Source organism: Nylanderia fulva, unplaced genomic scaffold, assembly GCF_048542155.1.
Source record: "Nylanderia fulva isolate GAGA-0341 unplaced genomic scaffold, ASM4854215v1 Scaffold67, whole genome shotgun sequence".
Lineage (NCBI taxonomy): Eukaryota > Metazoa > Arthropoda > Insecta > Hymenoptera > Formicidae > Nylanderia > Nylanderia fulva.
In genome coordinates this window covers 511,098-524,857 of record NW_028190775.1, presented here as the reverse complement: position 1 = coordinate 524,857, position 13,760 = coordinate 511,098, and the positions used below count along the sequence as shown (strand labels likewise).

The following is a 13,760-nucleotide window of genomic DNA, read 5'->3' as shown; positions in this document are numbered from 1 at the left end:
TGCCAACAGTTTTCGTGGTGCTACACATAATCCTTTACAACAAACTAACCAGAAATGGTTTATTAATTTAACTGATAAAAATATTCCTCCCAATGTAACCAATCTATTACAATTGGGAGGTGAATTTAGTCTCCCAGTTAACTTAAATAAAAAAGTAGCCATACACGAATTTATCAAAGATATAGAGAGCAATTCTAACGGGATCAGAAATCGTACTTCGATTCGTAATGCTGCCATTCCACAATTTTCATTATTTTTAAACAAGAATGACAAAAAAACGGACATACAAGAAAAATTATTATACTTCACATGCATAAAGACACAATTAAATTCTGCAATCAAAATCCTAATATTTTATTTACTAGAGCAGATAAAGGCAGCATTACAGTCGCATTAGAAAAAGAATTTTATATAAAAAAAGTTGAAAGTCTCCTAGAAGACGATTCTACGTATACCATAGTTAAAAACAATCCATCAACAAAAATAGAAAAAGACCTCAATAATTGTCTAAAAAAATGGTTGAAAAAAGATTTCATCAACAAAAAAGAATATTATTATTTATTTTCAAGCGACTCCCTTCTTCCTAAAGCCTATGGGCTCCCCAAGATCCACAAGGAAAATATTCCTTTTAGATTAATAGTTTCCTCAATAAATACTTCTCTATATAATATTGCTTCCTTCTTTCATAAAATTTTAAAAGATAGCCTTCCTAGAGCTGACAGTTTTGTGAATAACAGTTTCGATATATGCAACATTCTATCAGAGAAAACACTACAAGATTCCGACATAATAGTTTCATTGGACGTTGTTTCATTATTTACTAATGTTTCCGTAGATCTTGCATTAAACGGTATCTATATAAATAATTTTTATTATATTTAAGTCACCAACTCGGAAATTGTTTCGAATTCCTTTCATGGAACAATTCATAGCACACTCATTCGTGAAAATTTTTTTCAAAATTCGTTGTATATTATCTCTAGGGTTGTTTCCTCCTATTTTCAACAAATACTCTCTCTGTAAAAATAACGTACATTTTGTACACATAAATTTGCTTTTAAATAAAATGCGATTGCTATAAAATAGGTAATATACAAAGAATTCTTACAAATTGAGTAACTGCCTCTTCTGTAGTTTTCAATAATGATTCAAATTGCTTTATACGTTCTACTGTGCTACAAGGTAAAAATTTCGTGATAATATTATCATTTACATCAAAATTTGATACACATTTTGTAAGAATAGCTTTTTCTATTCTTTTTAAACGTTGGTTTATATCTTGTAACGTGATGTTTACTGTTGCTTGCATGTGTACCATTTGTTGTAAATTCTCTGCAATAAGACACATATGCATGTATATAAAAGTGAATGAAATATCTAACCAGAGATTAAGCAATCCGAAAATTCAGAATTTATTCTGAATTGTGTATAAATAGAGTAGTTCATCTGTAACACAAAACTACAATATTTTTTATTTGTCCGGATTTGAGGGAGTGAAATCACTCCTTGAAGAAAATTTTTACAAAAGTTGCATCTCTTTAATTTTTACAAAATTATGTATAAATAAGTATTGAAAAATTTAAATAAATTTAATAAATTTTGAGGGTTTTCTGAATTTTCGTCCCTTGTAAGTGAGTAAAATACTCTGTAAATGAAAAAGAAATAAAAAATTACTTACGTTTTATATTCACATTCTCTTTTATATCCTCTATACACGGTACATATCCTAAAATATTGCAAATAATGTATTTTATTAATATCTCATATACATATATAACATATGTGCACACACACACACACACACACACACGTACCATCAAATATTATGGGTATGTTTTCCACTTCTTCGGCTTCCTTTTCTTTTTGTTTAGACAATGAAACACTTTCCATTCCTAAATATTTGTTACAATAATTATTATAACAACTATTATATTTAGATAATAAAAAATAATATGCGAGTTACCTTTCTTTGACAAAGTCTCATTAAAACGGCTTCCACAACTTTTTTGTGAGACATTATGTGTATTAAATGTAGAGAGTACATTATTATTTAAACCAAAGTTGTCAGGACACGATGGTAGAGTAGATGCAATAGCACTCGAACAGTTTTTTTCTGTAAGTCTTTTTCCTAAAAATATATATTTAAAAGTCACTATTAATACTATTAATACTTAATAAAATGAGTACCATAAAAAAATAGTAATAATACAATTTAAAGATCTTTCTTTTTATATGCGATTACATATGAAACAATCTCTAAAAGTATGTGGCAATAAGTTTTACATACTTTGACAAGATGTACCTTTAATGTTTAATTCTCGAGATTGTGTTTCTTCGTATTCTTCTTCGTCACTATTATTGCTACGATTGCATGAATAACGTTGTTTTTTATTAAATTTTCGAGATTGTGTTTCTTCGTGTTCTTCATCACTACTGTCGTATCGATTATATGGGCGCAATTGTCTTTTTCCTCGTCCTAATCGTTCGTCATCAGTTGTGTGATAATATGCATCTGATGCACTTTTTCGAGCTGATTCTAATGACGCTGTAAAAAAGAAAGGAAAAATAATGTCAATTTTTCGTATAAGTCGCATCGTGATTGAAAAAAATTTTTTATTCTCAAATTTAATATTAGAATTAAATGTATTTCTTAAATTTCAATTTAGAATTAAATGTTTTAAATGTTAAAAATATTATATATTAACTTCAAAATTTAATTTCATTACATAAACAAAGCTGTAAATAATAAAATATATTTTTTAGCTATTAATCTTTATTTGAATAAATTTACAAATAAATTATAGAAACATTTTTCTGCGCTGATACGCGCATTTATTTTGACAATTATTGTAAAATATACGATTATATTAAGTTTTATTTATTGTTTTATTATATAAATAATTTTAAATTTAAGAAAAAATATTTATATGGTTCAAAAATAGAGACTATATAGAGAATGTATAAGTACTTACAACAATATTTTATTATTTCTATCTCATGTCTGCTCCATATGTCGGTATTTGGACTTGCACAATTTGTAATTAAAATTGCGCTATTTGCTGTTCGTGGCGGCCACCAACATTGATCTGTCTCACCTTCTTTACAAAGCCAGGCAGTAGGAATTTCAGAAAATGTGCCATCCGACAGAAATTTAACTACTGCATAATGTTTTTTATCTTGTTTGGTATAAGCATCCATTATCTGTTGGTAAATACATATGTATATATATAAACAGTTAATGTTGATCAACATTTCATACAAAGATATATCATATCTGTGATATTATAGATATATTATAATATATTCATGCGAAAATATTAATTGCCTAAATTTTAAAAAATTGTACTTACACATTAATGATATCCATAAATAAAAATTCCACAAAAATTACAACGCATATACAATATTTATCTTAAAGACGAAAGATAAAGTAAAATATTTATATTAAAATATTCATAACGTATTAGTTAAAATTAATTTATAAAGTTATGCAAAAGTAAAGAATGTAGAATATATCAAATCTACTCAAAATGCATTTTAATTATTACTATGTAAAAGTGATATTGTAACAAACGAATTACTTTCATCAAAAAATTTCAATTTTACGCACTTTCTTTGTATTTGTGTCGCTGGAATTTTAATAATATTAAAACAAGTAATATTTGGTATCACGAATATACCAAGTTTTTCCGAAGGACATGGTTTAGTAAATAGAGATTTAAGATTCAAAAATTGTTGCGCACGAATAAATACAATCCCACAGTCTTCAAAAATTTCCAAAACAAAAATCACAGACATATCATGCAGTAAAGCACAATTATCAGTTTTGTTAATAGCAATTTTAAAAGTTTTGAATTGTAGATGAGAAATATTGTTTTTTGGTGTGTAAATAACAATAGGATATTTTTTTTTGTGACACGGTTGAATTGGAAGCTGTAATTCTTCAGATGTACGATTTATTAATTCCTCTAAAGGTTTTCCTGATCGCAATTTTTTCTTAATTTTTTGCATATTATTCTCATATTTGAAACAACTAAAGTTGTCTAAAGAACCAAACATGTTTACATCATTGGCTAGATGAATAAGATTATGCACATTATATGAGAGATATTGGTCACCATAAATATTCCCGTAATTCGATACAAAGTGCAATAATAATGAATTTGCATAGTCATTAAATGTCACGCACAATTGTGGATCAATCAATATTCTAATTGCAACACTAAGACATAAAAAGTGATTATAATAAATTGAAGATATCGTGGACTTCATGACTACAATTCCAGTGTACAATAAAAACTGACGTAATTCAGTGGCTTTCCATCTATCAATGTCTCGTAAATCTCTAGGTTTTCTCGCAAATTCCACTGGAATATATGGCTGAATCACCATTAAATGCTGTGAAATTAAATTTACACACTCTTTCGATAATCTGAAATGTTTATTTCCTCTTTGCCAAATTTGTAACAATCGTTTTGTAACACCTAAACAAACAAGATGCATATAATCCAGTGGAATTTGCGATATCATTCCAATATGAAGTTTTTCTAATATGGAATCACCTGTATGATGTTCAGGTTGGGCACGATTTTTAAATGCATCATCAGTACGCAACGTATTATGAGTTTGTGGAAAGACCACTCTATTATGAACAAAATCACCTTCTTGTATACATTTAGGACAAGAGAAATATCCTGTATGGCCTTTGGTGCGTGTAATAAATGCTCTAGCTGGGGCATCGCATAGTATTGCACCAATAGCAACAGTATATTTATTGTTCAAAACAGTTATTCCATTTTGTGAGAGAGAAATAAAGTCATTGATAAAATCGGTTAAAAATTCGTTTGCATCATTGGGCTTGCACATGCCATGGTACACACCGATTATGAATGGTGATGTGTAAATATCTATTCCTTCTATTGATCCCATAATAGGCCAAAATTGGCTTCCAGAACTTTTACAAAGTGGTAAACCATCTGTATTTATATTTAATGTAATTTCATTTGTTTTTATAAATGTAGAATACATCTGTATTGATCGCTCAAGAGAAGACAAAATACCAAAATGAAAGTAACGACCGTTGCCCATAGATTTAATATGCATAAATGTATTTCGTGGCGTTCTAAGTAGACATCTGACATCATAAGGTAATTCCACATGACCATGTGTTATAAGAATACGAAGTAATTCGTTTGCACAGCTATGTGGAATATTACAATTAATAATTAACATTTGTAAATCCTTCCATAAATTATTCTCATTATTACAATAGGAGATATTTGTTGTAGGTGTATTATCCTTTAATTCAATGTTACATTCTTTTTTGTTATTCGTATCATGTTCTATCTCAAATTCATGAAATTCATTAGAATCGTTAGATAATATATTATCTCTACAAGATATATTATTGTTACATTCTTCACGAGTTAATGTTGCTTCTTTAATATTATTACATGCTTTGTTTGATTCGACTAATTGTAATAAATTTAAATTTTTATGTAAATTATATTGACAATTGATTAATTGATTCTTTCGTCTTTTAGATAAAAATCTTATGTCCTTCGGCATGTTGAATTAATAATATTTCGTATTAATATAAGTACTAAAATATGCGTGTCGATGTGTTTAAAATAGCGAGCTTATATTTGTTGTCGTACAAATTGAAAGAGACCTTTCTGAAAATGTTATTCATTCATTCATTTATTAGCATTAATTAAAAAATGACAATATAATATATATTAACATGAAAATTTAATGACTTTAATTCATTCTTTTTGAGAAATATATCAAGCTGTCTAGTTAAATGTTAATTAATAAATATCTTCTAACAATTCCTCGCCCAGCAAACACGGTATATATATAAAATGTTATGTATATATGTAAGTAATGAAGCATATGTTACATGTAACGTATATGTTAGTTGTAATTTCCCACTCATAAATGTAACATTTTTAATATAACATATATTATACATTGTAGGTATATTGTCATTATATCCCAGATAGCACTGACTTATCGATACATGAATGTGCTATTTGGTATATAATTACAATATAACTACAATGTAATATATATGTTATATTAAAAATGTTACATTTATGAATGGGAAATTACAACTATAACATATACGTTACATGTAACATGCTTGATTACTTACATATTTGCTGGGTCCATATATAAAAAATAAAATAATATAATACATTTTCACAGAAAAGGATAACAAATAGATAAATATTGATGTAAATATTACCTGCTTAAATTACTATCAAAGTAATATATATATATATATATACCTTCATTGACGACTTAATAATTTTTCCACTGTTCCATATATATATATACTGCAAAGCACGTATACGCATACGTACGACAAATATTTGTTTGGCTGGCGGAAAGGCGAGACAATTTTTGGATCCAATATGTATTTCGTGTACAACCTGTGACGGATTAAAAAATATGTAAATTAAAGTTATGATAATATTTTTATAATATAGCATATATATATGTATATATATATATATATATATATATGTGTGTATGTTGTACAATTTGTTAATATATATAAGTATCTTTTGATGATTATAATTAATTATTATACAATTTATATATATACCTAATAATTTGCGAGGTTATCATCTTTATCGTTATGAAAATATATATATATAGCGAGCGAATATTAAAGGAATGCCAAAAGATTTAAAACTCAAATACTTTTATATGCATATTTTCACAATCAACAATAACCTCGAATTTGTAGGCAGAATAGCTTTATGATAATAAATTATGAAAAATGTTAACTTAATATTGTATATATATTTAGATGAAATATTTTTTTCTGATTTAATGCAATGTTTAACACATATATATTTAATTAAGAAAAAAAGGATTACCTCGGATAAGAAAAATCACTTCATGTCGCCATATCACTCAGATTACCCATGTCGCACAGATCGGAAACGGAATTATATGTATGTATATAGCAATAATGGCGTTGCTATACTGTTAAAATAAATCCCGCGTAATTCAAAATACGTAATGTCAATATAATAGTTATGTAGACGTTATATTACATATTTTATAATATCTATGTAAATGTCATATAACATATTATATAACATCTATATAACTTCGATATAACATCTGTTATATAATGTATTATATTTATGTTATGTTGCTGTTACTTTATTGTAACGAGTAAATAACAAAAAAATGTTACAATTATATTACATAGTTATATTGTAGATATATAATGAGATACATAGCCTCAATGTAACTAAGATATAACATCTGTTATATCACAGGTTACTTTTCTGTTATATTGCAGTTATATTTTGTGTTTGCTGGGATTAAATAGATTGATAATATATATAAGATATATATGTGTTCCTAATATAAAAGATATATTTCTAATGTTTTAAGTTTGTTACATTTTAATTTGATACACATAATTATTTTGTTTGGTGTAATACAAACATTTTATGAATAAATAAGAATTTTGAATCCATCTATTTTTATTCAACTTTCGTAACACGTTCATTACCTCAATATAACTGTAACATTACAAATATAGCTACTATTATATTGCATTAATATAACAGCTATCATATTTGTTATATTACCGTTACATTAATTGTTATGTAATGGTTAGATAACACGTTATATAACATGTTATATTGCTGAATCGGAAAAAGTAACTTACATGTAAATTACATGTAACATTTTGGTAATATAACCTGTTATATTTGGTTACATTGCCATTACATTGCTGCTATATTACTTGGTTCACTGGGTAGGTACGTCCACTTCCCACTTTTCGAATTTTAAATAATGGCCATACACCGAATACTAGTTTTTCACATACTGCGACAGAATGAATTAATTTTTTGCCAGTGCATGGTGGCCAATAACACATATCATCATGCACCCATGCGACTGGTACAGCTTCGACTAAATTTTCTTCTATAAAATGTACTACTATCCACTCCATTGGGCAACTATATATTTTATATTCTTATTGTTAGTCTGAAGTCAAAATAATTACAAAACTCTTTTCATTCTTATTTGGTTAACAAAGCTTAACATGCAACACACTTAATAATACTTAATATACTATAACTAATTATATAATATTTAATATAGATTTTTTCTCAATATCGTATTTACATAAGATATATACATATAATTACATATATACATATATATATGTCAATCGTATATTTTGACGACGATTTTCGGTACAGATTGGACACTTTGACGACTTCTGGCTATTTTGACGACGGTCGTCACAATTTTATCAATAAATCGTATACTTTGGCGACGTCGTCAAACTAACCCGAAACAGAAGATTGACTAATTTGATGACATTGTATACTTTGACGACACTATATTTATTTTTTGGCGATTTTGACGACAATAAAATAATATGTCAAATAAGAAACTAAAATATACGACATATGATAAAATATGATTGATTTTTTTATTAAAAATAACTAAATGACTTAAACTGGTTTAAATTAACTCTTATTTTGACGACATTAAACAAATACTTTTTTGTTTCGTATTTTAAAAAAACACAATGACGCGTTAGAATATTAATTAAGAAATTTGTACATTCAATGAATGTGTCAGAAAGACACTGCTTTATCATGTCATACTTAAATACAGTATATTATATTTATGTATATATTGTATTATATTTATGCAGTATATTGTATTTTATTTATGCAGTAAATTATATTATATGTATCATATAAATATATCGATCTGTATCAAAAGATAAAAATCTTATAATACTTCTTCAGTCAATTAATCAATCTTACGATTAAATTGGACTGTGTATTTAAATATGTTCATAACTGTGTATATGACTTCCTAGAAAAATGAATTTGTATCACTAAGATAATTATATTTGTAATAATTAATAATGTAAATCTTTAAATATATTTTATATATATATATATATATATATATATATATAATTATTACAAATATCATAGCGATACAAATTTATTTCTCCAGAAAGTTATATGTATAAATACACTGTCCAATATTAATGTAATTTTATAAATAATTAAAAATAAAGTATTACCAGATTTTATATGTACATAAGAGATATATATATCATTTTTGCGTCATTTTCCTATCGCCAAAAAATCAATGTGATAATATTTTTCGGCGCGGTATCATATGACGCGTCTCTCCTCGCTCGCCTCTAATGCGCCGCGACATATACCGCACCGAAAAATATTTGTCATTTGCAACTTGCCTACAGATTAATTTAAACTTTACCATGTTGTTTATCATTAACACTGCTTAATTTATTATGAAATCTATCACAATCCGGCGTGTACATAAAAGAGAGAGAGAGAAAGAGAGATGGAATGAGAGAGGGGGGGGAAGAGAAAGCGAAATGGAGAAACAGAGATATATATGTATATGTATATAACTTAATCATGATAATTTCAGATTTTTATAAATATAAACTAATAATTAATTTATAATCATTTATATAGTTTTTCCATAATTTTACATTCTAATTTTGTTAAGTATTTTTTAAACGTTATTTCAATTTCTATGTTTATAATACGAGTGCAATAATCAAATTTTATGATAAATATATATATATATATATATACGTATGTAATTTTAGCTATATTTTTATTTATAATTTTATATATATATTGTTAGTTTATGTAATTGTTAATATCTATAAACTAATTATGAGTTTATATATGTAAATGGTTTCATATATAAACTAATAATTCGTTTATATATAATTTTATATATAGTAATATAATAAAAGCTACATACGTAGTACTCATTAGAATAAAATTTGATTATTGTGTACATATTATGTATAATAAAGTTAAAATAACGCTTTATAAAAAAATTTAAAACACTTAACAAAGTTACTATTAAATTATAGAAAATTTATGAAATTATAATGCAAACACACGAAAAACTAAAAAATACCTATTTTAATTAGAGTAAACAAGAACAGTAAAGCATTGTCATAGTCACACATAAAAACTGATATTTAAAATATTTAAAATATATTCTTTGAAACAAGATCGACAGAGAAAAACAACACAGAAAGTATTGTAGTATAGTAATTCTAATATTATACATTTGTGTACATAATGTACACAAAATGTACAATATTAGAATTACTGTTCTAATATGTACATAATGTACATTTGTGTGATGTTAATGAGTTTTATTAGACCAACAATAAAACAACATTGTGATAATTTTTTAGAATATAGGTTTTTTATTAGTTACATCTCAAAAATGGTTAGTTGTTGTTATGCAATCAAAGAATGTTGAAATGCATTAAAGAACATTCTAAACACTTAATGTAAATATTAACTGTTATTCACAATACATAATTCGAAAAAATACGTATGTTGATACAAATGCAAATATTGATTATAAGAAATACAAATACAATTTATGAAAAAAAAATTATGGAACAAAAATACAGTAGATGTTAAGACTGCGACTATACTGGTCGCTATTCTCGAAATACAATTCGCAGAAAAAACTGATGTAAAAAATTGCAGTAAAACTTAGCATACATCTGTGTCGTCTACATATAATCTTTGCGTACATTTTTTGTAAAACTATCTACTTAAATACCTATTTAATTTGAATAATTATAATTACTTTAAAAATTAAAATTATTAAAATTATTATAATTACTTAAAATTACACATATATTAATATATTATATTATATAAATTTGAAAGTTGAGACTCCTGGATACTCGCCGATTATATCGGAATCGTGACATCATGCAGAGGCGAAAAAACACGATGAAAATTCTTGCGAAACATTTTTAAATAAAAAGATATTTCAATAAAATAACACTACAAACGTCTTTGGCACACTTGTAAAATATATCGAAAACTAGCTTTTTCCCATTATAATCAATCAACAGCTGTAAAATGACTGTAATATCAGATCCAGTCCATCTGGTCTTTGCACATGTGCAATCATTCTGCATGACAAAGTCTAATGTTTCAATTATTTTACAGCTGCTGATTGACTATCAAGAGAGAAGGTTAGTCTTCGGTATATTTTACAAGTGTACAAAGAGATTTGTAGTGTTGTTTTATCGAAATCTTTTTATTTAAAAATATTCCGCAAGAAATTTCTCGCCTCTGACGTGGCTGCGACGAGTATACAGGAGCCTTAAAACCAAGATGTTAAATCAAAGCGCTTAGTGTAGTCTTAAAAAACATACACTTTAAGCAAACAAAATTAAACATAAGCTAATTGCACATATATGTATTATTAGCATGAATTTGTTTTTTGTAAAATCCATTGCATAACTAATTCTCTATAAAAAATAATTATATACAACTAGTCAATTTTGTACAATCTCTGGATTTCAATCACGAAAATTTCGTAAAAAGAAAAATGCATTTGTAAAAGAATAAAAGAAAATGTTAGTAGCGATTTAATGAACATAAACACTTTAAGTATTGACAAGTGATTTGAATTTCAGAGTTGTATGACAATATTAATATTTAAGTAATTAAACTATCTTTTACTTTATTATAACGCGTTTATCTTCCAGACTTATAGTTTAATCATCTCTTTATTTTACAAGCATGCTCATCTGGAGACACCAAAAGATATTCTCTGGAAGATTTAAGCTAGTAACTCCATTCTTAAAAGGAGATAGCACCTACTGATCTAAGTTTGATCAAGGACCTCGACCAATGCGGACTCTGTTCTCGACCAAGGACAGTCCCAGCACCCACTGGTCTAAGTTCGATCAAGGATGCCAACCAATGCGGACTCTGTCCTCGACCAAGGACAGTCCCAGCACCCACTGGTCTAAGTTCGATCAAGGACGTCGACCAATGCGGACTCTGTCCTCGATAAGGACAGTCCCAGCACCCACTGGTCTAAGTTCGATCAAGAACGTCGACTAATGCGGACTCTGTCCTCGATAAGGACAGTTCCAGCACCCACTGGTCTAAGTTCGATCAAGAACGTTGACTAATGCGGACTCTGTCCTCGACCAAGGACAGTCTCAGCACCCACTGGTCTAAGTTCGATCAAGGATGTCAACCAATGCGGACTCTGTCCTTGACCAAGGACAGTCTCAGCACCCACTGGTCTAAGTTCGATCAAGGACGTCGACCAATGCGGACTCTGTCCTCGATAAGGACAGTCCCAACACCCACTGGTCTAAGTTCGATCAAGAACGTCGACTAATGCGGACTCTGTCTTCGATCAAGGACAGTCCCAGCATCCATTGGTCTAAGTTCAATCAAGGACGTTGACCAATGCAGACTCTGTCCTTGACTAAGGACAGTCCCAGCACCCATTGGTCTAAGTTCGATCAAGGACGTCGACCAATGCGGACTCTGTCCTCGATAAGGACAGTCCCAGCACCCACTGGTCTAAGTTCGATCAAGGACGTCGACCAATGCGGACTCTGTCCTCGATAAGGACAGTCCCAGCACCCACTGGTCTAAGTTCGATCAAGAACGTCGACCAATGCGGACTCTGTCCTCGATAAGGACAGTCCCAACACCCACTGGTCTAAGTTCGATCAAGAACGTCGACCAATGCGGACTCTGTCCTCGATCAAGGACAGTCCCAGCACCCATTGGTCTAAGTTCGATCAAGGACGTCGACCAATGCGGACTCTGTCCTTGACTAAGGACAGTCCCAGCACCCATTGGTCTAAGTTTGATCAAGGACGTCGACCAATGCGGACTCTGTCCTCGACTAAGGACAGTCCCAGCACCCATTGGTCTAAAACTAAGAGTACTGAGGCTATCTTCTTTTAGAAATAGTCCGCACTAACCTAAGTCCTCCAAAGAACATAAATATCTTCATCTGTTCGCTAAATGAGCATGTTGTAATAATAAAAAGCTATAAGTAAGATAAATATGTAACCTACTTATATGTAACATATTATCTATATATATGTATATATATCATTTGTGATATAATAATTATTATATATAATATACATATTGTAATACAATAAATAATATTGTATATATAATAGAAAAGTACAGTTAGTCAACAAAATGTCCACAATACCGTCTTGTGTGTGTATCACGAAAAATAAATAAATTACAATAGAATAGCAGTCTTATGATACACAAGAGGTCATATGTATACATATATATTTGCAAATTAAATTCTTTTTCAAACTATTGTATTATATTATACTTATATTTTATCGTTTTATATGTAGCATGCTATTATGCTTCTAAAACAAAAATAATATTTCAAAATAAACAAAACAAAAAATTCATAAAAAATTAAAAGCTACAATTATATTGTTTGCAACTTTCAATAACTTTCATTATCGGTGTAAATTTTGTCGAAAACTGACATCTTGAAAGAATATAAAATAAATTTGAAGTATTATGTTTGAAGTATTAATTAAATGATAAGAAAACATTTTTTTAAATATTATCTAATGAAATAAACAAGAATTCAAAGCAGTTGCAATTATCAGAATGACATTATTCATATTGTCGTAGAGCTTTTTGTTTATTATGGATCCATGTTTTTATTTGCAGCGATGTCCGATTAAATAAACAACTATACTTTTTGTTAGTTTTTTGAATTTCTCGTAAAGACGGTAGCGTTAAGTTTTTAGCGTTAAGTATATGTGTGGAAAATGCTTGAAGTACTGTTTCTTTTTCTTTTTCTGTCCAACGCTGCCTTTTGGTTTTGCCATAAGGAGATGCTAGAAAAATATATATTATTACCATATATTATTA

The 13,760-nt window shown here is 28.2% G+C and overlaps 2 protein-coding genes across 4 annotated transcripts; both read right to left on the bottom strand.

Moving 5' to 3' along the window:
* Positions 1 to 545: 545 nt before the first annotated feature.
* Positions 546 to 3,416, bottom strand: LOC114936283 (uncharacterized). Of its 2 annotated transcripts, none has more exons than XM_085488278.1 (8): positions 3,351 to 3,416; positions 2,973 to 3,201; positions 2,288 to 2,545; positions 1,964 to 2,128; positions 1,815 to 1,892; positions 1,679 to 1,726; positions 1,109 to 1,332; positions 546 to 1,017 (listed from the first exon to the last, which is right to left on the bottom strand). In XM_085488278.1, exons 2-8 carry the CDS (start codon positions 3,196 to 3,198, stop codon positions 844 to 846), a joined length of 1,173 nt encoding a protein of 390 aa, XP_085344404.1. In that variant the 5' UTR covers positions 3,199 to 3,201; positions 3,351 to 3,416; the 3' UTR covers positions 546 to 843. The 2 variants fall into 2 exon arrangements, with proteins under 2 accessions (XP_085344404.1, XP_085344405.1); XM_085488279.1 differs by having other exon boundaries at positions 547 to 1,017; positions 2,303 to 2,545.
* Positions 3,417 to 3,536: 120 nt separating this feature from the next.
* On the bottom strand, positions 3,537 to 6,938 carry LOC114934364 (uncharacterized). 2 transcript variants are annotated; one of them, XM_085488277.1, is made up of 3 exons: positions 6,891 to 6,938; positions 6,294 to 6,437; positions 3,537 to 5,675 (listed from the first exon to the last, which is right to left on the bottom strand). In XM_085488277.1, the coding sequence occupies exon 3, from the start codon at positions 5,566 to 5,568 to the stop codon at positions 3,538 to 3,540; it is 2,031 nt and encodes a 676-aa protein (XP_085344403.1). In that variant the 5' UTR covers positions 5,569 to 5,675; positions 6,294 to 6,437; positions 6,891 to 6,938; the 3' UTR covers position 3,537. The 2 variants fall into 2 exon arrangements, with proteins under 2 accessions (XP_085344403.1, XP_029162883.2); XM_029307050.2 differs by lacking the exons at positions 6,294 to 6,437; positions 6,891 to 6,938 and adding an exon at positions 6,251 to 6,292.
* Between the last annotated feature and the right edge of the window lie 6,822 nt (positions 6,939 to 13,760).

Bases quoted from the DNA above. Each gene is read 5' to 3' on its own strand.
- LOC114936283 (XM_085488278.1), bottom strand. From the start codon at position 3,198: ATGGATGCTTATACCAAACAAGATAAAAAACATTATGCAGTAGTTAAA. The intron at 1,893-1,963 runs GTAACTCGCATA...ACAAATATTTAG, and splicing joins TGAGACTTTGTCAAAGAAAG to GAATGGAAAGTGTTTCATTG. The intron at 1,018-1,108 runs GTAAGAATTCTT...TTATTTTTACAG, and splicing joins AAGAGGCAGTTACTCAATTT to AGAGAGTATTTGTTGAAAAT.
- LOC114934364 (XM_085488277.1), bottom strand. From the start codon at position 5,568: ATGCCGAAGGACATAAGATTTTTATCTAAAAGACGAAAGAATCAATTA.